The sequence below is a fragment of the Mugil cephalus genome, chromosome 3 (genome assembly GCF_022458985.1).
Source record: "Mugil cephalus isolate CIBA_MC_2020 chromosome 3, CIBA_Mcephalus_1.1, whole genome shotgun sequence".
Lineage (NCBI taxonomy): Eukaryota > Metazoa > Chordata > Actinopteri > Mugiliformes > Mugilidae > Mugil > Mugil cephalus.
The window spans coordinates 17,194,003-17,214,627 of record NC_061772.1 but is presented as its reverse complement, the minus strand read 5'-3'; the positions used below and the strand labels follow the sequence as shown (position 1 = coordinate 17,214,627).

At 42.9% G+C, this 20,625-nt stretch overlaps 1 protein-coding gene across 7 annotated transcripts in view; it reads right to left on the bottom strand.

The window, feature by feature from the left end:
- LOC125005957 (A-kinase anchor protein 13) overlaps positions 1 to 20,625 on the bottom strand; it is a 95,965-nt gene that overhangs the window by 10,160 nt on the left and 65,180 nt on the right. For all 7 annotated transcript variants that reach the window (XM_047581639.1, XM_047581640.1, XM_047581642.1 and 4 more), the window contains 17 exons: positions 18,919 to 18,961; positions 18,576 to 18,687; positions 14,622 to 14,781; positions 12,703 to 12,770; positions 12,537 to 12,603; positions 11,843 to 11,993; positions 11,431 to 11,543; positions 11,071 to 11,217; positions 10,198 to 10,454; positions 9,826 to 9,951; positions 9,248 to 9,365; positions 5,811 to 6,059; positions 5,644 to 5,720; positions 4,020 to 4,201; positions 2,975 to 3,057; positions 2,689 to 2,877; positions 317 to 463 (listed from right to left, as the gene is read on the bottom strand). In XM_047581639.1, coding sequence (XP_047437595.1) covers positions 317 to 463; positions 2,689 to 2,877; positions 2,975 to 3,057; positions 4,020 to 4,201; positions 5,644 to 5,720; positions 5,811 to 6,059; positions 9,248 to 9,365; positions 9,826 to 9,951; positions 10,198 to 10,454; positions 11,071 to 11,217; positions 11,431 to 11,543; positions 11,843 to 11,993; positions 12,537 to 12,603; positions 12,703 to 12,770; positions 14,622 to 14,781; positions 18,576 to 18,687; positions 18,919 to 18,961 — 2,289 coding nt within the window. The remainder of the gene's footprint in view (positions 1 to 316; positions 464 to 2,688; positions 2,878 to 2,974; positions 3,058 to 4,019; positions 4,202 to 5,643; positions 5,721 to 5,810; positions 6,060 to 9,247; positions 9,366 to 9,825; positions 9,952 to 10,197; positions 10,455 to 11,070; positions 11,218 to 11,430; positions 11,544 to 11,842; positions 11,994 to 12,536; positions 12,604 to 12,702; positions 12,771 to 14,621; positions 14,782 to 18,575; positions 18,688 to 18,918; positions 18,962 to 20,625) is intronic.

Below are 20,625 nucleotides of genomic sequence, written 5' to 3'. Positions count from 1 at the left end.
CCTCAGGAGGTTTCAGTTCTACCATCCAAGCCCCAGTCTCAAATGTTTCATCTAACTGCTCTGAACAGGGGCATTGTGGGCAGAGCTGGGTGCTGTTACGTGACGAAAAATTGAAATATTTCACTTTTTAAACTGTGCTGTGATTTCAGCAGCGTCAGCACACACACGTACACTCCAGTCACAGAGTCAGTGCAGTTATCTAGACGAGCAGGTGGGGGTTTGGGGTATTTCATTGTTACGGGCTGACCACTAGACTGCATTGTAAAATATTTCAGTGAAAAACCACCTCAGCAAATATCCCAAGGAGCAGACTTACTCTTACTGCTGTGCATCTGGTGGCTGTCGAAGCCTCCGAAGGTCTCAGCCCGACGGGGCAAACACACAGGGCCCGCGCCTCCTCCCTCCTGGACACTTGCCATCGCTCCCCCCAGGCTGCCGTTGACCAGAGTCTGTAACGTCTCCACTGTCAGTCGCACGGACAAAACACACAGACAAAGAGGCAAACATCAATGTGTAGGTCAGTAAGTGAATTATCCCGGGGTAACTCTGTTACAGTTCTGCTCTGCAACCATAAATCCTAGCAGGCGCGTCCGCTTTCAACCTGGTACTGGCTGCTGTTGCTAGGCAACTATTGACAACCAGCTTGAACCACAGAGCTCCGTCGCTAAAAGTTTAAATACCTTTTCGATTCCGAAATTCACACAAAACTCCGGAAAGACGCACGTATTGTTGTCAGCGTACAGTAAATAGACGCAGCGTCGTGACCTTTCCTGGTAAAAATCGGGGGAATCGAGGCTGGAGGACGCATGCTAAAAACACAACAACCTCAGGAGGAGAAATTACATTAAGGCCGCCACATTCACATATCAAATAAGGACAATTACTGCTGCTGGCTTTAGAAAGAGGACGTGAAAAAGTCCTAGCATGGCTGAACCTTTGCTGCTAGTTTTGAAGGGGAAAACCCTCACAGAAGTTCCTCTTCATATATCTCTCTTCATCTAACCTGACTTAAAGCTGCTGACAAGTTTGCTTTAAATGTCACACGGTAAACTGTAAAAAAAACAACTGTGGGATTTTTTTTGGAACGCTCTTAGCCTGCAGTAGTACTTAGAAATCAGGAAAGGCTGTGTAAGATTTCTTTACATAGCAGCTCGTTCACAGGAAGACACCAAACAGTTTGTTAGTTACTGTGTGTGGTGTATTAAAAATGAAAATAGTTTTTTTTTTTTAACAAATAGGAAAATATGGAATTCATGTCAACAAATCAAACACTCACAGAAACAAGTGAGATGATTTTTGCCTTATGAATATGTCACACCCAGCCTAGAAGCACTAGTTATATACAGTAGATAAATATGCAGCAGGATTGTTTTTCAGTCTTTCCCCAAAAACTTTCCAGACTGCTGAAATTGAACGTCATCCTAATGGGGTGAGAATACGGTGTGCTTCACTGTCTTTCCCCACATTTCATTGTCTTTGTCACAAATACAGTATCTACCTCACTTCACTCCTCAGCTCAAGCTGCTTTCGTCTCATGCACATTTGATGAAGAGCGCTGCCAAAAGCACCAAAACAGAGTTGGAATAAAATCTCAAAACACAGCCTGACTCCTTTAATGTTTTCGATACACATTTCTATTTAATTTTTTTTTTTTTTTCAAAAAATCAACCCAAAACACAAACACTCTGGCTCAAAGTTTTGCTCTCTCCAGCTCAGTTCAGATCCAACCACTAAACTAATTACTCGTGAAATACGGTATTCTCTCATGTGATGAATTTTAATGAATACAATGGTCGTCTTAAAAGTAAAAAATCGAGCTTGTGTCACGCAAAAATGATCAGCAGAGTGGGATTTCTTTATTGGATCAAAAGGTAGCGGCCATCTAACCCGTCAGACGGCTGTCAGAGTGGAAGGGGGTAAAAAAAAAAACACAGAAATGTATTCAAACTGTGTCTGGAACTGTGCGATGAAAAATGTCTGAAACTGACGGTGAAGCTGAATCCAAATGGGACTATTTACCACGCTCCGAACAGCGCGTCAATTAGCTGTACTGTGTGGATGTTCCAGTGCTGCTATTACGCACGTTGGCTCACTGGCGTACAGTAGCTGACGAGGACACTTAATATGGAACAGAGCCATTATTAATATAAATTGCAACAAGTGAGTGCTTTTTGCGCCACGAGTCAAAATGAGTGATCTAAAAAAAACTGTAAAAATTGGTATGTCTCCAGCTCCACCGATGTGGTTTCGTAAATGTCAAAGATGATATCAAGGTTTCTATACGTACAGTTACTACACATGAATTTGCCTGCCTCTTGCGTAGTTACTAGCTGTGATGCTTGTACAGTGATGGTGCCAGTCTGACAAACTGAAAAGAGCACAAAGGCTCACGGGGCTTAAGATGCACTTCCTCTTTACAGGGAGATTAACGGGCACAGGGCTGTGGTTCAGGTTTGTACGAGACTTATATAGTTTTGTGTTGCTTCATGCCATCATACAACAATGTGGCTACAAACAGCAGGAACTTAATACAACATGTGGGTGGTGGAACATCATGTGTGACATTTGTGGGAACTAACAAAATATGAGGATGGGAAACTGAGAAGTCCGCTCTGCTTTGTTGCTTAGACTTTGTAATGAATGATGAATCTGTCACATGTATTGCCATTTTTTTTCTTTCTGTCTTACCTTCCTCCAGGGCGTCTTTCATGATGGAAGCCCCCCTCGGTGGCTCCGGGCCAGAAGCCGACCTGAAGAACGGTTCAACCTGACGGCAGGCCTCTTCTCCGGGGCTCAAGCCCTCCCACATCCCCCTGAAGAGTCGCACCTTCTCCTCCAGCAGCGACATGATCTCCTTATCCTTCTGCTTCAACATATCTGAGCAGCAGAGACGGACGGTGAGGAAAAACATTGTTGTGGCTTCTGGAGCCCTGCTTTCTTTCTACAACAAACACAATCAGCGTGTTTCTCTCACCTCTCATCTCTTTGGCTTTAATCTCTAGTTGTCTCTTGTCGTCCTCCGTCTCACTGGGAATCCCTTCATCCTCGTCCTTCTCCCTGTCCGATCAAGGAGAAGACATAAAACGTGTTCGTATTATATCTAGTGAGTTAGGCAGGATCAAACACCTTCAAGCAGTTATCATTTACAAAGATTCAAAGTCGCTACGTGTCTAAATGTACAAGTAGTGATAAAAAGTATTTAGAGGATGAGTCAATTAATCATCAGGAACTAAAATGATAAAAAAAAGTTTATTTTTTTGGAAATTCAAAATTGGATGGTTTGTATTATAAGTTTTAATTTTCACAACTGTTGACATTTTTTAGACTGCTAATAATTAGCACCACTCCCATGATTACAGTCAATCACTACGTGCAACATTGATACTAAAGGACAGCACAACACAACACCGAGAGCGCCAAACGTGTAACTTGTGTTTCTGAAAGAAGAGACGGCCCGAGCATTCAGCTGTTTCTTATTTTAATCTCCTGGCCGTTCCTGGCAATAGCATGATCTCAGTTTTGTGTTTGAAGAAAAGTCAGACAGAGAGGGAGCGAGTGAGAGAGCTAAACCTCTCCTTCCCGCTGGCTGCATTCTAATAATCCTCTTCTTATAGTGAGCTGCCCTTGAAGCCAATCCAGCATTAGACTGTCCCTGAGTACATCCCATCCCCAGGTAGAGAAGTGCTAATCCTCCTGACAGCACAGTGCCATGTCACAACGTACCATATATTACTATCTAACTGGACTGGGCTGGGTCTAACTCCTGGTTTTTACAACCACAGATACACAACGGGCCAGCTCTGAGAGGCCAGACCTGAACGTGAAGCTCTGAAAAAGGCAAAGTTTGTTTTGGAGTAGAGATTACGGCTGAATGGAAACGGGAGGAGATTAGGCCAGAGTCTGAATTTGGGATTAAATGCTCAGATAAAAGCTTTAGGTATTTAAACATTAGCATATTTAACCTCCAAATGTCTCAGGGCAGACGCGTTCAAATGGACGTCTAAATGAATCCTACTCACATGGACTGCATGGCGTCCTGGATGAGCTGCATCCAGGTGTTGCGTTCTTCCTTCGAGCTGGCCAGGACCTCCATCATCTCTGGCTTCTCTATGCCTGCCGTGATGAGGAAGAGGCCGCGCTCCTCGTTAGCGACCTCCCTGACAATCAGCTTCTGGAGGGAGATGACGGTGGAACGCTGATCCTGCGGGGAGAAGGGGGGGAAAGAACAAATAAAAAAAAATAAGATGGGAGGAGAATGAAAAAAAAAAAAGACGACAGTAGGAGGGTCGAGAGGGAGGAAAAGAAGGAGGAGGAGGGAAGACAAATGGCGAGGACGGGAAAGGCAGGAAGGAGAAAGGAGGAGGAGACAACGGGAGGATAATTAAACGGGGAGAAAGGGAAAGACGGAAACAAGTGGAGTGAAGACAAATGAAAAGACAGAATAAAGGTCAGTTTGAAAGGGAAGGATTACAGGACGCGTGAGGAGCCGGATGATTTAAAGGGCAAAATGTGGAACAGGGAGAAAGGGAGAAGGCAAACTGAGATTCTGTTTAATTTCGTTATCCTCACGGCAGTCAGCTCGGCTAACCTTGCGTCCTAGAAGCTGCCAGCTCTGTGAAGCACATTTAAGTACACCAACACCACAAACCGCCATTTCACTTCTGCTCGATCCAGTAAAATCTCCAAAGTTGTAACCACATCCCAACATTTTTCCTGCAACCGCTGAGGCTGAAAGAACGGGTTAAGACTGTTTTAATGTTTGTCTTCCTGATGCTACTACATTGTAAACAACGGGGGAAAAAAAAAAAAATCTGAAAGCCAGCGTTTTGTTAATGTTTTTACCACCGTGTCATGTCTCCACTACAGATAAACATGTAGAGACTATGGGCCAGAACAGAAAGATGAATTTAAACTAATAATGCCACAAACAATGCCACACGGCGAGGGAGAGTTATTATAAAATGTTCTTGCAACACTAGATGTAAGTGTTTTCCCTCACCTCTTTCCTACCGCCCATTGTTCTTTTCGCTTCTCCTAGAATGTGTTCTACCTCCCATCCAGGTGTGGGTGATCTATGATCTCGTACCTACTAGCTGCATGTACCGTCTGTGATTCACAGAGCTGAAGGCTTTTCTCCCCGCACTGTTTACATGGCCGCCATCCATTTAGAACCACATGTTATTCCCCTTTTCAGAGTCAACAGCCCCAACTCAAACATGCCAAGCCTTTTTACTGATGGATGTGATTATTATGCCACAGGCCTGCCTCTGTTTTCATTCCTCTTAATGCGAGTGTGTGACAGCGAGAGCGAGGGAGAGTGTGTGCCGTGCTGCGAAACTGAGAGTCCTGTAAACATGGAAAAAACGACTCAAACCTATATGATTTCTTACAGCTGGGTTAGAAGCCCAGGGCCAGATCAGCTTTATGAGGTGCAGCTAGCGTGCTAGCTAGAGGCGGGCATTGTTGCACAATGGGAAAGCCAAGCGGGGCAGCTAAGGCTAACAGCAACAACAGTGGGATGGGAAAATGTGACAGCATCATCCTTGGCAGTGCTTAGCTGTATTGCTAGAGGCAAGGAACATGAGCGAGAGAGAGAGAGAGAGAAAAAAATGTAGAGTAGGAGAAATGACAGCAAGAACCTACCAGCATGGCAAAAACATATTTCTGGTCTTTCTCTTGGAGGAAGACGATGACGTCTGATAGGAGAAGGATATGGACGTCTGGAAGAACGGAAAAGCAGTTGTGGTTAGGTAAGTGAAAAGTCGAATTTGCTAAATTAGAGCTAAAACCATCAGCAGGCATCTCCTCACCCTTTAGCCTTCCCTGGACGTTCTTGAGCTGCAGCGCTCCGTCGTGGATCAGCCTCCTCCTCAGCAGGTCCTCCCGTGCGAAAATCTGACCGCTCTTCCTCATCATGATGGACTTGCTGTCCATGCGGCTGTGAAATTCCTTCAGACGCCGCCTCTTCTCGTGCTCGTTCACCTTGCTGTCGACCGCCGCGATCACGTCCTTCACGAGCCGCACGGCGTCCGTCAGGTCATAGAAGTCGTCCTCGCTCTCTGCGGTGCACAGGCGGGGAGAGATCAGGAAGGCTACGGTGTAACAGTCGGGCGTTGGGCAAAAAGCGCAGTTTTCAATTCCACCCACTTTACCCCACTCCCGAGCACCGACGGAGAGGCATTTTAAACCAGAAGAGGCACAAATGCAGGTCCATTATATTCAGTAATTTAACAGCTCCAGTCTAACACACTTGAACCTCATGGGCAGAGGGGGCACAGCTGAGAAGGTGTTTATTCACAGCAGAAGATGGAGACACATTTTGGGACCCATTTTGGTATTTCCACTAGAGGTTGAAACCTTTTTTTTGTGTTTTTTTAGCTAATGGAGTTGGAAACAGGTTTGTCTTTTTCATTTTGACACTGTTTTTCGAGGCTGAGCCACAATGGCCCTTGCACTAGTGTTTATGGCTTTAATATCCGTTTATATTGACGCTTTTCTCTCCCCAGAATCAAATGATGCGTTCTTTGTGATGTTTCCTTTAGATCGTTTCATCGCTTATCTTCCACGTAACTTTTGGATTATGTGTATGTAACATTGGCCACGATGTCTCAACCAAAGTATCCCTGGGAAAATATACTGTCTCTGGAAATAGCATAAGTTTAGCTAATGCAAGGAGAGAATGAAAAGTCCTTGCTCTTCCTTAAGCAAAGACATGAATAGTTCTGTTTAGATAATTAACACTTATTAACAGAAACCTCTAGTAAACGTGCACAAGCTCTTGTTTCTGAGCATGGCAGCTGTTTTCCTTAAACCCTGTGAGAAAAAGGAAAATGTTCCATATTCTTCTTTAACATCAGGCTTTAAAATTCAATGAGGACCCCCCCTGTTGTTCAGATCGAAGGGCTGATCGAGGCAATCATTTTTCACAATCTTTACAGCGCTGCAGCAGTTAGACCCATGGACAAAGCACATATTGATTTACTTGAATCGAGGGTCAGGATTTTTGCCTCTCTGGAAGTGAAAGTCTTTCATTGGAAGCATTTTAATTTGTTTAATTAATTTTGTTGTGCGCTTTAAAGTTACAGACTGGTGTATGTGAGCCAAACCGCTCACATGCTAGGCACTGAACATTTATTACATTAATTTACATTTCGAGAAATGTATTCATTTATTACTTACTATTCTTTCTTAATACCACTTTGTGCATTAACTATGAGAAATCGCTGCATGGTTTGCTGTTAACTGAGTCCTTCTGCTAAGCTAAGCTAAGCAAAGCAGGTGACTTTATATAGTCTATAACTACTATAAATTAGCTCTTGTACAACAGACAGGAGCTGCCGAACGACTGCAAAGTCACAAGTGTCAATATGTCGCTGACAGACTCGTCTCGTACTTTATATTATGCATTCATAGACTCAATATGTAACAGTTTTCCCAAAGTGAAACATTTTCCTCCTGCGGTTGTTGTACTTTAGCGCTCCCAAGCACCTAAACACTATCTCCAACTGTGAGTGTGCTGCGTTATTTCCTCTCAGTGTATATCAGAGTTGGCAGGAGAGAGTCTTCTTAAAGCACCTTGGGGATTAAGTTAGAACTCCCCCATCCCACATAGAACTATAAACAGTCTTTGGGGAAGGATTAGAGCGAACGTACGCAGTAGGAGGCCAGCTGACAAGAGCGGCTTCAAATCAGATATAAATATGGTGTGAAATATTTCAGCTCCTCAAAGTATGATTGAGCTATTATCTTGAAAACATCCATCAAACACAAGTCTAATTTTTTCTCACAGCACATGAAGACATGAGAAATCCTTATTTTCAGGGTGTTTTGTGAAACAAGTGACACATTGCTGTAGGTTGCTTTTGAGTGTACAGGAAGAGCCGAATGCAGACTAGGGGAAAAAAAAAAAAAAACAGATAATTTTATCTTCTCAGCATCAAGAGGATGTGGCAAACATGATGTCATATGATAAGTATGTACATATGTTATGTTATTCTTTCCATTTTTTATTGATCTACCAAGTCATCGAAAACATATTCATCACAACAACTTCTGAAACTTTGCTTTCTTAAAAGGCAACATGCAGTCTTAACTTAAATTCACCTCTTCCTATAACTATATGCCTCCACAATCTTCTTCATACTAATATTGTGATTGCCCTTATTCTGTCTTTTTTTCTGTCACTTGCTTATGGGAAAATCCTATCCTAACTGTAATTAAAGCACGCACCAAAGAAAAGACTCTCACTTAGGATTCAATGATGATGTCTTTCTCTAGTGCCTTTAAAATATAAGATTTTAAATTGCGCTGCGTAGCGCGTGGGCCGCAATACAGCATGGAGTTGTGAATATGGGTGGGCAAAATTTATTCGGAAACAGCTGAGGTAAACCCAGAGGCGTTCAAAGGAGTTCTCAATTTAAGTGAAACAGGTCATCCTTAGGCTGCTAAAAAATAAATATATCAGAGAGTGTAGCGCAAACACTGGGAGAGGACAACGGTATTACAGGAAAAGAAATTCGGAGAAGGAAAGAAAACACTACCGAGCTCTGCACATAAACAGTAATATTCTTCAACTGCTCAGTCACCTGAACTTAACCATATTGAGATGCTTTACAATCACTGAAGACAAAACTACAAGTAGGAAGACCTGGGAAGGAACAAAGACTGAAGAAAAACCTTCGGAACTAGTAAAGGAATAAATCAATTCTTTAGTGACGTCCATGGGTTTTATTTACGACATTGTTAATCTGTCCATTCATTCTTATTATGAGGCCCTGAAAAGAGGGCACTCTGCATGAACTGTTGCAGTTCCTAAATGTTTCATATGGTGTTTTGTTTCATACATTGCAGTTTAAGGCCATGTTCTTTACACAGAATAACTGCAACTTGAAAATGTTACAGTAAAAGGCTAAAATAATTAAAAAAAAAAAAAAAAAAGTTTCCCATTCAACAGTCTTTCTGAGTATGATATTTTTTGCAATTTAAAGTTCCTCCTTCTATTTACCCAGAACTAACAGTTCAGTGTGTACACAGTAACAATTATGGATGACTAGCGAGAACATGTTTTTCCAATTTATTTTACTAGATGATACCATCTTTTATTTTATTTTAATCTATTTTATTTTATCTTTCTTTTTACTTGTGGTTTTTAAGAGTGTTTCTTTTATGTGCAACTAAGCTACTGTGACCAAGTGATTTCCCTGGTGGATCATTAAAGCCTGTCCAAGTCTAAGTCCAAGAAACTCACCTTTAGTGTGCTGCAGCATTCTCTGAATCAGCACAGGGTACTTTGTTATCCTCTGGGTTACAAGCAGGATGCATTCTGGGATACTAAGCCTCCGCACAATGCTGCTACTCATCTTTTTCTGGAAGGACAAACGAGAGGTGCTTTAGTGAAACATACCCACACAACAGGTGCCGCGGTTTCACATATCCAGTTAGAATAATACCACAGAAATACCTGACGAGGTGTTTACCGTGATGATGTTTATAACAGTATTCACCGACGCTTCTATAATAAAAGCGAATCATCTCAACGGTGATTGCATTTAATGAAATGTCTCCAGTACATGGACTTATTGCAGTGAAGTTCAGATGCAGATGAATAAAAAGCAAAAAAAGGCAATTTGTACGAAACGGAAAACAACTCAAGAGCTCTACTCAACAAAAACAAATCACGCCTGGAGAGCCAGACATCAACAAGAAGAATATATTTTCAGCGGGATTAAAATAAAAAAAATAAAAAATCAGTAGAGGCATCTTCAAGAAGTACCACGCCACCTTGACTGATAGCGGATAAATATGCAAAACAAAGCTGATAGTTACTTTGATGAAGGCTTTGAAGCGTTTGTCTTTGGTCAGGAGGTCTTTGTAGAGGTTGACAGCTTCGTTGTGGCGGCTGCAGAATCTCCCGTAAACCCTCTTCATGCTTTCGCCGTTGGATCCTGAGAACTGGAGGTGGATTTGACAAATATGAACGCACAGAACAAACAGAAGTAGAGCTATAGTAGAGAGACATCTGTTTCAGGTGTTCAACTCATTAGAGAAATGTGAATGCAATGTTTGATATTAGAGAGATATTTAGGCACAACTAATCTAAGTTAAAATCACCTGTAATAAAACAAAACAAAACAAAACAAAACAAAACAAAACAAAACAAAACAAAACAGGACCACACCAGCCCGTCCCCGCGCTCACCTGGCTGACCAGGACGTCTCCTATCCTGCTGATGAGGAAGCTGCCCTCAAAGCAGCCTCCTTCCTGCTGGCTCTCCTTCTTCCTCTCCAGGAGGCGCAGGAGGTGCTGCGTGTGGAAATCCAGGAGTTCATCCAGAGCAGGGAACAGCTTCTCCAACGTCTGCAGCTCCAGTTGCACCTCCTTATGCAGGCCTTTGCTGTACACTTCCGACATGATGCGCAACGTGCGAATGTGATGCATCTCCGTCTGCATCAGCTCTGCAGCGAATAAAGAGAAGTGATACTGGTTCAAAAATAGTGACATCAGCACCGGTTTCTAGACTGGGATCCAAAGATATACACTTTGATCTGCGGAGGTCTGCAGCGTGAGTCATAAAATTCACAACATGACTTAGCAAGTCACTGCGCACCTTACATAAACACGAATTCATTTATCAAGAATTACGTCAACCAAATTTGCCACAAGCAGGGTGAAATCAAGAGCTGGACGCTCTTGAACTTTGATAGCAAATAGGATGTGTGTCAGTGCATATTGAGATTAGGTGACTCTGTAGCTGTAACAGACCCGTGAAACTTGAAGTTGCAACTGAAACAAACTCCAGAGAAAGTCAGAGAGGTCTGCTGACCGAAAGTAGAGAGAATATTGAAACAACTGTTCACATGCGTTTTCAGGAACAAAACTGTTTTTACACAGTTTTTGCATTTTCGCCTTAAGCAATAATCTCTGACCAGACGCCTAACTTAGGCTAAACTTAGCAGACGACTACAAAATAAACTCCCATATATACTGCAAAGTTATGCTCAGTTCAGGAGCATATACTGTTTAATCAGTGTTACTGCAGTAAGCATCTTGTATGGTGTGGATTAAACGTACCGTAGATGACATCTTGTCTCTTCACCAGCTCTCTGTCCAGCTGCTGCAGGTACTGCTGCTCCACTCCTAAACTCCACGAGTCAGCTTCCAGCTCTTTGGCATCCGCCTCAAACTCCCCCATCAGCTGCCCGTCCATCATCTCCGTCCCTAAACCAACAACGCAGCTTACATTCGCCGTACTGATACAAAGAGAATGTAACTAGCAGCTAAAAGGGTTCAGATCTCAAAGGGCTTCTGTTTTATTATATACAGTGTATCCACTAAACATTTGTTTTGGAAAAGAATAAAAAGGAAGGTTAAACAATTCTTTCTGTAGAAAGGTGTGTGCATGTGTGGGTACGTGTGTTTGTGCGTACTGACCTTCATCTGTTAGCGACTCCATGGATTCTGTGACCGGGTTGGTTCTGTTGAGGGAGTCGGTGGACTGGGAGAGATACCGCAGGCCTTTAATGGGTATTTCATCAAACACCGGACTGAAAGGAGAGATGATAATAAAGGTTACGACAATATCACCATCACCGCAGATAACGGCTAATCTGCTTAAACGCAGTCTGCTTGGTTTGCGGATGAAGTGGTCAAATGAAGAATGAATACACCAAAAAAATAAAATAAATAAATAACACACAACTATTAAAATGACTTCAATACAAAGGAAAACAATTAAAATGGTTTCATGTGAAGGTTAACTAGCAGCATTCTGCCTCATTTGAATGGAAATGTGAATGCGTGAGGCACCTCGTACGACACACGAGCCCACACACAAAGCACTCACCCTGCAATGTTGCTTATTGAGAGGCTCTTGGAGAGGTTGTTTCCATGGAAACCCATGATGCTGGTGTGTCTTCGAGGTGCTGGCATTGCCATGGAAGAATGGTCTTCGGGGGACAAGATGGCCGACCAAGGTCGTTCCCTCGTGCCACCGGCTGGAAATGGAAATGTACGTTAGAGTGACGGAAGCAGTGAGCGGCACGCTCTCCGACGACCACAGTGGATCCTCAAAAGATCCTTGAGAAAGCCCCTCTTAACGCTTCATTTTTTTGTGACTGTGCGGCTCATTTTTCAGAAATGTTCAGTTTCGCATCTTCAGTCTCACAACTTTTTGTTTGTTCTGTGACAAAACTGTCGATCCGAAAAGTTTTACCTAGGATAAGGAGACTTGTTCAGCCCACGGACGTACTTTTCTTGGATGTTTATTAAAAAATATTAAAACTGAACTACGTAGGTGAGGACTGGTGTCTTTCCAAGTGTTAAGGATATATTGTCTCATAACACAAGAGGTGGTCCGAGCGTCCCATGTGCACCGATTCATTTTCTAATGAGGAACACGTTCATCCCCGTGTCTAAAAAACAACTCCCTGTTTTGAGAGTACGAGCCGAAAATTTCCGTCCTGCATGAGATTCAGGCAACGAATCTGCAAATAATTACTGGCCATGAAGGTTTTATTATATCTCGGTTTGAGACTCACATTTGTTCCTCATCGTGACTGCAGGAATAGAGCTCGAATCTGGCACTGTGCACTGCTGCTTGGGCAACTAAACAGAGAAACAGAGAATAAAAGAAAATCAATACTGGCTGAGGGACAACAGAATACTACAGACTCAGTGGTGGAGTAAGTGTGAGGGAGGTTTTACCTTCATCTTCACCTTGGCACAAACAGGCAGGCTGTCCCTGCAGCCCTTGTGGACGGAAGCATTGCAGTCTGGAAAGAAAAGCAGCAGTGAATGAGCCTGGTGGTGATGGTGGGGCCAGTGAGGGAGTGTGGAAAGGTGGGGGCTAGAAATTCTGACTGGTTTTCATAGCCAGCCAGGAAACTCCACCAGCCCGCTAATGAAAGCCAGACCGGGAGCAGAGCATGTGATGCAACCGAGGAGTAATACTGCTTGTGGACGGAGGAGGGGGAAAAAAAAAAAAAAAAAAAAAGGGCTGTGGAATGACACATACACATAAACACTGTATTGCATGGGAAAATTTCAATTATGTAAACATTCCCAAATCACCATTTAGGAACAAAAGTCGTCATTCAAGACGACTAAAATAAAACCTGCTCAGCGATCTGATGCCATTTGGTCGACCTGGCACTCTCCTTCTTTTATGTGTTCCCGTTCCAAACTGTCAATTGTTTTTGTGCTTCAATGTAAAGAAGTACTAAAAAAAGTGTCTAAAAGAAGTACTAAAAAAAGTGGCTAATCAGGAAGTAAAAGCAAAAGGAAGAACCTTCTGACTGCGGCAAAATCTAACTCGACGAAAAGGCTCCAAAAAGTTTCCACTCATTTTCATGTGGGCAAGTGTCCAGTTGACAGACGTATCTTTAACAGACGCGTTGCACAATTTAAACCAACGAACCCACTAGCAGACAGTCATTCATGCTAACATGCATGCAACAGTTCCACTCTCGGGATTACATCAACACGCTCTTAGTCAGGGTGAGAAAATAACGCTTTGTAAGTCAGTAAGCAGAAAAAAGGCAGGTCAGGAAGTGAATGTCAAAGCTACCTGTTACTTAAAAATAGTCACTTCTGTCACAACAGAAAAATCAAAAATATGTCCTTATTACCAATTATAACCTGCAGTGGTTTATTTTTTTTTTTGCCTGTTCTCTTCTTTATTATGTATTCTATTGCTTTCTGTGGACGTCCAACTAATTCCAGCTAATCTGAGACAAAAGGACCACTGTATTTGTCCGCCGAATGGACACCAGCCAGACATCTGTGAGCGCAAACCTCCCGAAAACACCCTCAGAAATGTCTGAGGCTCCAGCAATCGCAACCAGGCAGAGGGAACAAAACAAGAGCTGTTTCAGACGGTCTGGAGTATCGGAGGCAGATTGCGACTATTGAGAGGATCGCTGTGATCCATCGCGGGGCCGGCTTCTCCTTTTTAGGCTTTTTCTGGGGTTGCGCCAAAGGCTTGTGCAATAAGCTACATCCTCTTTATGGCCGCTGTTCCACTGGAGAAAACAATGCAAAAACTGTTCTGTAGTCTGCACTGAAAGCCTGCCAGGGTTGCCTTCAAATTGGCCCTTTAGAGAGCTTCGCTAATGCAGATCATGGAGCCGGTTCAGGAGGATATACAGCAGCCATACAGCAACTTTTATGAAATATGAGGAGGATACGATGTGCACAATACTTTGACATGGCAAGAAGCTCTGTACACAAAGAACATTTAGGTTTTATGATGTTGCTGAAGCTCTGTTTACGTCAGTTTTCTATTCTAATCAACAGACGAACAAAGGAATGAATGATCTTTCTACATAAATCCCATCTTTACGTACTTGGGACTTTAAAGTAAGTTGCCATGACTCATGGCTAATGATGGACGCCCACTAAGGACATTTTCTTTTCCACCATGTCTTCCTTTCTTTCCTCCACATATGTTCGGCGTTGTGTTTCCGACGAGGCCCACGAGTGAGTGTGATTTTAGATTAGAAACGAAACTGTAATAGGATAAAATGTTTTAAATAAAGGGCCACAGCAAACAGGAAAAGAACAAACACAGAGGCAATATACGACCACATGAATGACGAGAGAAATAAACAGACAGATGTACTCACAGGTGCAATAGAAAGTCTCCTTGTTGTTGAAAGCTTTATTGCACTGGGAGCACTGGGCAGCGTGGTTCGAGCTGACCGACGTAAAGAGGTGACCATTCACAGTCTTCTTGTCCTTCTCCTTGCCGTCCTTGTCCTTGTCCTTTTTCTCTCGCTCCTTTTCCTGCGTAACAAGCATTGGGATGGTTAAGGACATAACCCCGCCACGAACCGTGCTTCAACAATTACGTGCATTTTTTTTTTTTTCTCTTTTATTTACCGTCCAATTAGAAGTTTAGAAAAGAGTAGGACTCCAAGTGAAGCCCGGTTACGTGCAGAGACTTGCATACCAGACACTGACAAAATGGTTCACCATTTGGGCAGTTGCTTATGTTAATTTCCAATCTGAACCCCGCAGAGCAGCATTATTGCTCGGATGTACTACGCAGCAGGGGGCTTTGCATATTAAGTGATGCATTATTTATGCTGACAACAAACAGTCTCATTAAGGGGCTATTTTTAATGTAGAGTGTTTTTGTGTTTAGGGCACTTTGTTTTTGGCTTGACTGAGCTAAAGAGAGAGCGATATTCCCGCTAAGATAATTTGGTGGTGTGAAAAAATTACCAGTCAATTTTGAAAATGAATGCAAGCTGGGCAACGCGTTTTCACGTCGTCCCTTGCTCTTTTTCCAAACGCTCCTATGACGGATGAGCAGGGGGATACGTCCACAGGTTGCACGACTACTGACGGAGACGCGCTGTCTGGGAATCGTATCTTTGACATTTCAACAACAGGGCGGTCTTTCTGCTGCCCCTGCATTAATGAGCGAGGTCATCCTCAGCAGCTGGTCATTTCTGTACACTGAAATGAATCACAATCCCATAAAGTGATGCGGAGAAGAACAGAGCTCTTATTCTTTTTGGATTTACATCACAGAGCCTCCACCCAAACCCAGAGGAAACGGAAAAACGGAGTTTTCCAGCACATTTTAATAGCCAGCCCTAGGCCTCTTGGTTTGAGAGGACCACAAAGCTCTGACATGGTAGAGCTCATTTTGTTCAAGATAGCAAAAGGCTGACGGGACCACAGAATATTTTACAGACATTACAACACACAGCATTCATTCTCACTTCCTGCAACAACAGCCGTCTTGCCCAGTGGTGAAAAAACATTAACACTCTTTATGAATTATAGGCTTCGGAATCCGTTTTAGATATCATGTTCATTGACGTCCAAAAAAAAAAACAACAACAACAAACAACGAAAAAAGCCAGAGCGTGGAAAAGACACAGGGAGAAAAGAGTCTCAGCAAAATCTCTTTTGGCTACAAGCCTTTTTACAAAAGGAAAAGTAATCACTTATGACATTTAAACCAGAGATTTAAACAAAAAGGCATCCCAGAGAAATATATTCTAACAGACAGTGACTTCAGCCCAGAAGGGAACGCCAGTCACTTTGAACATGATATTGTGACAGCTTCTTTCAGTACGATTTCGCTTGGAAACCAGAAGGCTGCGTTAACCCTACCTCCAGCCAACCTTTCCATCTCAGTGAGAAGCCGTGGCTCCCTGTGAATCTCCTGTATAACATCCCTGGTTTGTGGTCGAGCGGCTGAAGTTACTACCAGCACCGAGGCTCCATCAGGAAGGCTGCGATGAGGAAGTGACTGGCTCGCTACAGGAGGTGCTATTTCTGCAACGACCCTTCTGGTACAGACGCTCTTTCAAAACCGCACAAACTAGATCCCCTTCCAGAGCGCTGGGATTTTCGACACTGTGATCTGTATCTGTGTCGTGAATCCAAACAAATCGAGAGTCAAAAAATATAGTTTCATATTCAGCAATCAGAGGATGATGTTTGAACTCTGTGTTTTAAGTCTTACTCATCAATTCAGTTCGTTTTGAGGCTGTGTGTGACCGTCGCTTGTTGCTGGGGCGACTATTTTGAGTTGAACTGAAGCCATTGTGACCATCGGAGACTTATTGGTGGCCAATAATTTTGACCTTTGACAAGGTGGCCTTGTGGTGCAGCGCTTTTTGAATACTGTCACTTTAACAGCAAAGCGACAGCTGAGGTTACAGAAGAGATTATCAACCCACAGCGATTCTGTCTTCCTGTTATACTTCCTGTTCAACCTTCGGTGTCTCTTTGCAACTGCTGCATGTTTACACACTGACGTACCCAGGCCTACGTTATTAACCAGGCAGGAAGTTATTTGTTCAAAGTTGCAGAAACGTCTTTAAACCTTATTTCATTATATCATTACGCAGTTATAAATGGTGGAAGATGAGTGAGAAATATACGGAATTATTCATTATTACATAATTTCTTTCCCTGAGTCCTTTAAAGAGGCATGTTACACCAGGTCCTAATGATGAAAGTAAGAATAGGTGACTAACTTTAAAACGATTCATTTATTTATGACACATTTACCCATGATGAGTATAAGAGCAGCCCAGCAGGTGGTGTGAGCGACAGTAGACTTGTCAGTGTCGACTACAACTGAACAAGAAAAAGGCTTGCACACTCTACTATGACGCAATCGACTGCCCCAACCATCACGCAGAGTTTATAGCTGTGGAAAATCAGCTGATTTCCTAAGGACGGTGCGATTAGCTCAAAATGTTAAACACTGACAGCTGCATACTTGCTACGATACAGTATAATGCTCATCTTTAAATGCACTACATGTGGTGGTTTCTGGTACATAGACAACAGAGGACTCCCGTCACTTGCTATTTATTACATAATAGATGATGACGACACTCTCACAGGAAAAGAGACATTTTAGGGAAATCACAGGTTTGTGACCAGAGTCTCACAACCGGCCCTGCTGGGGAGATGTGAATGGAGGAAGTTACAAGCAACAATGACTTGCCCTTAAGCAAGACAGCCCCCGAGATAATCCCCAGCTGTTTGACTGGGGCTGCTGAGAGGCCGACAGAAGAAGATGCACAGGGCAGATGCTGAGCGTGAATGCCTGCGAGCGAATGACTGTGGAACAGTGTGAAGCTGCAAAGCACCCTGTTGCTCAGTCAACCTTGCTTAAACAAATAAACGTTTAAGGAGAAGGCTACAAAAGGTGGCTGAATTTCGACCCTCGAGGCACAGATTTATCGGCTGCACTGCGCTACTGGAACTCGCCTTGTTGACTGGCATTGTCTTATAAGGTAGCATTCACCATGGCGACGGCGAGTGTTCATCTGTTGTGACAGACATTTTTTGTATTTATTTATTTTTTAAATATCGTCTCATATTTTTACGTGTTCCAATCATCTAATCCATAGGTCTTCAAAAGGGGGTCCGTGGAGGTACTACAGGAGGGTCGCAAAATCTTTTTTTGCTATATATATTGCTATATATATTTTTTTTAATTTCCAACACAAAGCTATATTAAATACATATTAGCCCCTATCGCTGTTGAGCCAATCACAAGGCTGCATATTACAGGCTCACTCTGTTTGGTTCCCCGCAATTAGACGAGAGCCTATTCAGTCCCCAGGTGAAATCCCAGAAGCACGCTTCAATATTAGCAGAGAGAAGCTAGTAGAGAAGCTAACAGCGCATGGTATATGTAGCATGTTTATGTTTACAGCAGTTACACCTGTGCATTATCTGAATATCTTAATATTGAATGCAAAATGATAATAATGTATATTATACGCACTAGGGCGAGTTTTATATAGAACACATAATAGGTAGGGGTTTCCTACTTAATCCCTCCATCAGTGATCTAATCTAATCTCATAGCGTTTTGGTTTGCAATTCATTTATAAAAGTAATTTTTGTTTGACTGTGTTAGAACTGGAAAATTCTTCTCACCTTTTTAAACAATTAATTTTCACAGAAAGGATCGTAGTCATGTGGAAGATGTACGATTGAATTTATGACGGACTACAGCATGACGAGGGGTTTAATGTAGTAGAGTTTAGTAAATGTTCCTTTAACGTTTTAATGTTCACATTGTGTTCACTCACCCTGTTTTTTTTGTACATCTTGTTCTTGAGGTAGCTGAAGGTCCGGCTGACTTTCGTCGTGCCCTTTCCTTCAGTGTCGCTGCGAAGAGGCCCAGGCTCCTCCTCTGATATACTGCAACACACAAACACATTCACTTGCACTCTCCACCAGCAGCACTCACGAGGCATACCTGTTCACTCATTCTAAAATGTCTCTTTACAGCACTATGATGCTTTCATGGCCCAATGGAACCATTTGACTGCTTCTCCACGCTGCTCTTTATAGGACTATAAAAGGTCCTAAAAGCAGTGAGAGCCAAAAGAACAACTTTTGTGTACTGTGCATGTGCAGAATTGGACTGACCTGTACGCTAGTGACCCAGACGGGCTGGAATACGACCTCAGACCTGGAAAGAAACAAGAGACACGGATTGAAGAGATGGTAAATAGATTTTTTTTTTAAAGAAAACCTCTCCTTCTGCACTATACTTAAGGGTGCTGAAAAGCTCTGTGTAGGGTCGACCGCAAAAACCACCAGGTCGTCCGGCTTTCCCTGAATAGACAGCAAGTGTATGACTTGACTTCACTCTTTTGACCACGAGGCCCTCATGTTCTAGCGGGAGACCTTTGAGCAGGGTATTTAACCTTTAGGTGTCCTCGTACAAAACGCTCACTACGGCACAGAGGAGAGGTGACTATCAAGGCCTTTCTGTGTAGTACCATTTATAGCTGCTGTAAGGACACCATCCCACAAAGAATCTCCGGCTGCATAGAAACGGGATGCCACAAACTTTCAAAACTTAATTCAAGATATATTTTTAGATATTATGGTCTCAATACTGAAGCACATTAAATTTATTCAGAGAGATTTAGCCTATTACACAAAACCATAGTGGTGAGCACTGGCTCCGGCTCATCTATTATTCAAATTTTTTTTTCTTCTCGCCTACAGGCCCTAGGTCTGGCTCCAGGGTGGGGCTCCAGGAACCCTCTGCGCCAGGTACACAGACTTTTATTATTTTGGCTCCAGTTTCTGTCAAAATGTTGGTGATGTTTTCTTTTCTTTTATTATTAATTTTTTTATTGAATGATGTAGGGTGATTAGGAAATGTTCTGCATCAGAAAAGTCAAACCTAAACCAGGATAATGAGGGAAAAGTTTTGGTACAAAAGTGTTGCTAGAAACGCGGACAAGGAGACAAAGAACACTAATGAAAATCTCTCACAGATAAGAACAGGAAAGGGCTGCGTCACTGTCTTTGACTAAAGGTGACAAGCTCATATTTATCTGGAGGGAAGAAAGGTCCACCTCAGTCCACTCTCAGTGCTTTTGATGATTCCTTTCATCTTTCTCCGCTGATTGTGCTTCGTTTTTTAACAAAGACCGGAGAAAGGCTAATTTATATAAAGGTCGTCTTAATACTGGGGTGAAACGGGGATAGTGTCATCGGTAGGAGTTATCAGCACGGTTCCTATTCCTTAGGTGAAAGGTGGTTTTCTACGCCAGCGATTTGGCTACAAGCGCATTGTAATTGCACATTCACACTGCAAGTGGCTTAATATCAGCAGTAATTAGCTGTTTCCTTATGACAAGTTTGTTGCGGCTGGATGTTTGAGTTTCACCGGCCTTTGGCACTTAGTTGTGTTCAGGCTTAAATGAAGCACGCAATGGAAAATTGTAAACATCAAAAGACTGTGCGGAAGTTAAGCTAAATTTTCCTTCAGCTCCTATTTGTGTGATTCCAGGAAGCTTTTTAAAAGCTCCAGAGAGTCGTAGGTGGGCATTTCAATCTTGGTACTTGGCTGGCTGCTAGTGCATTACACTCGGGTGTGTCTGGGATATTAATGGCTCTCATTCAACAAAGCACAACTTGTGTGTATCTGCACTGAGTGTGACCCTTCTTGGCGGGGCCGCGTCACCGGTGCCTGCATCTTCTCACAGTGAACAGGCTGCAGTCGTTTGGGGGGGATCCAGGGCTCTAACGGGAACAGCTACTCTGACATAACAGCTATGATCACATCTATTTTCTACAGCGGCTACGGCTACAGATCACAGATACTTACTCAAGTTA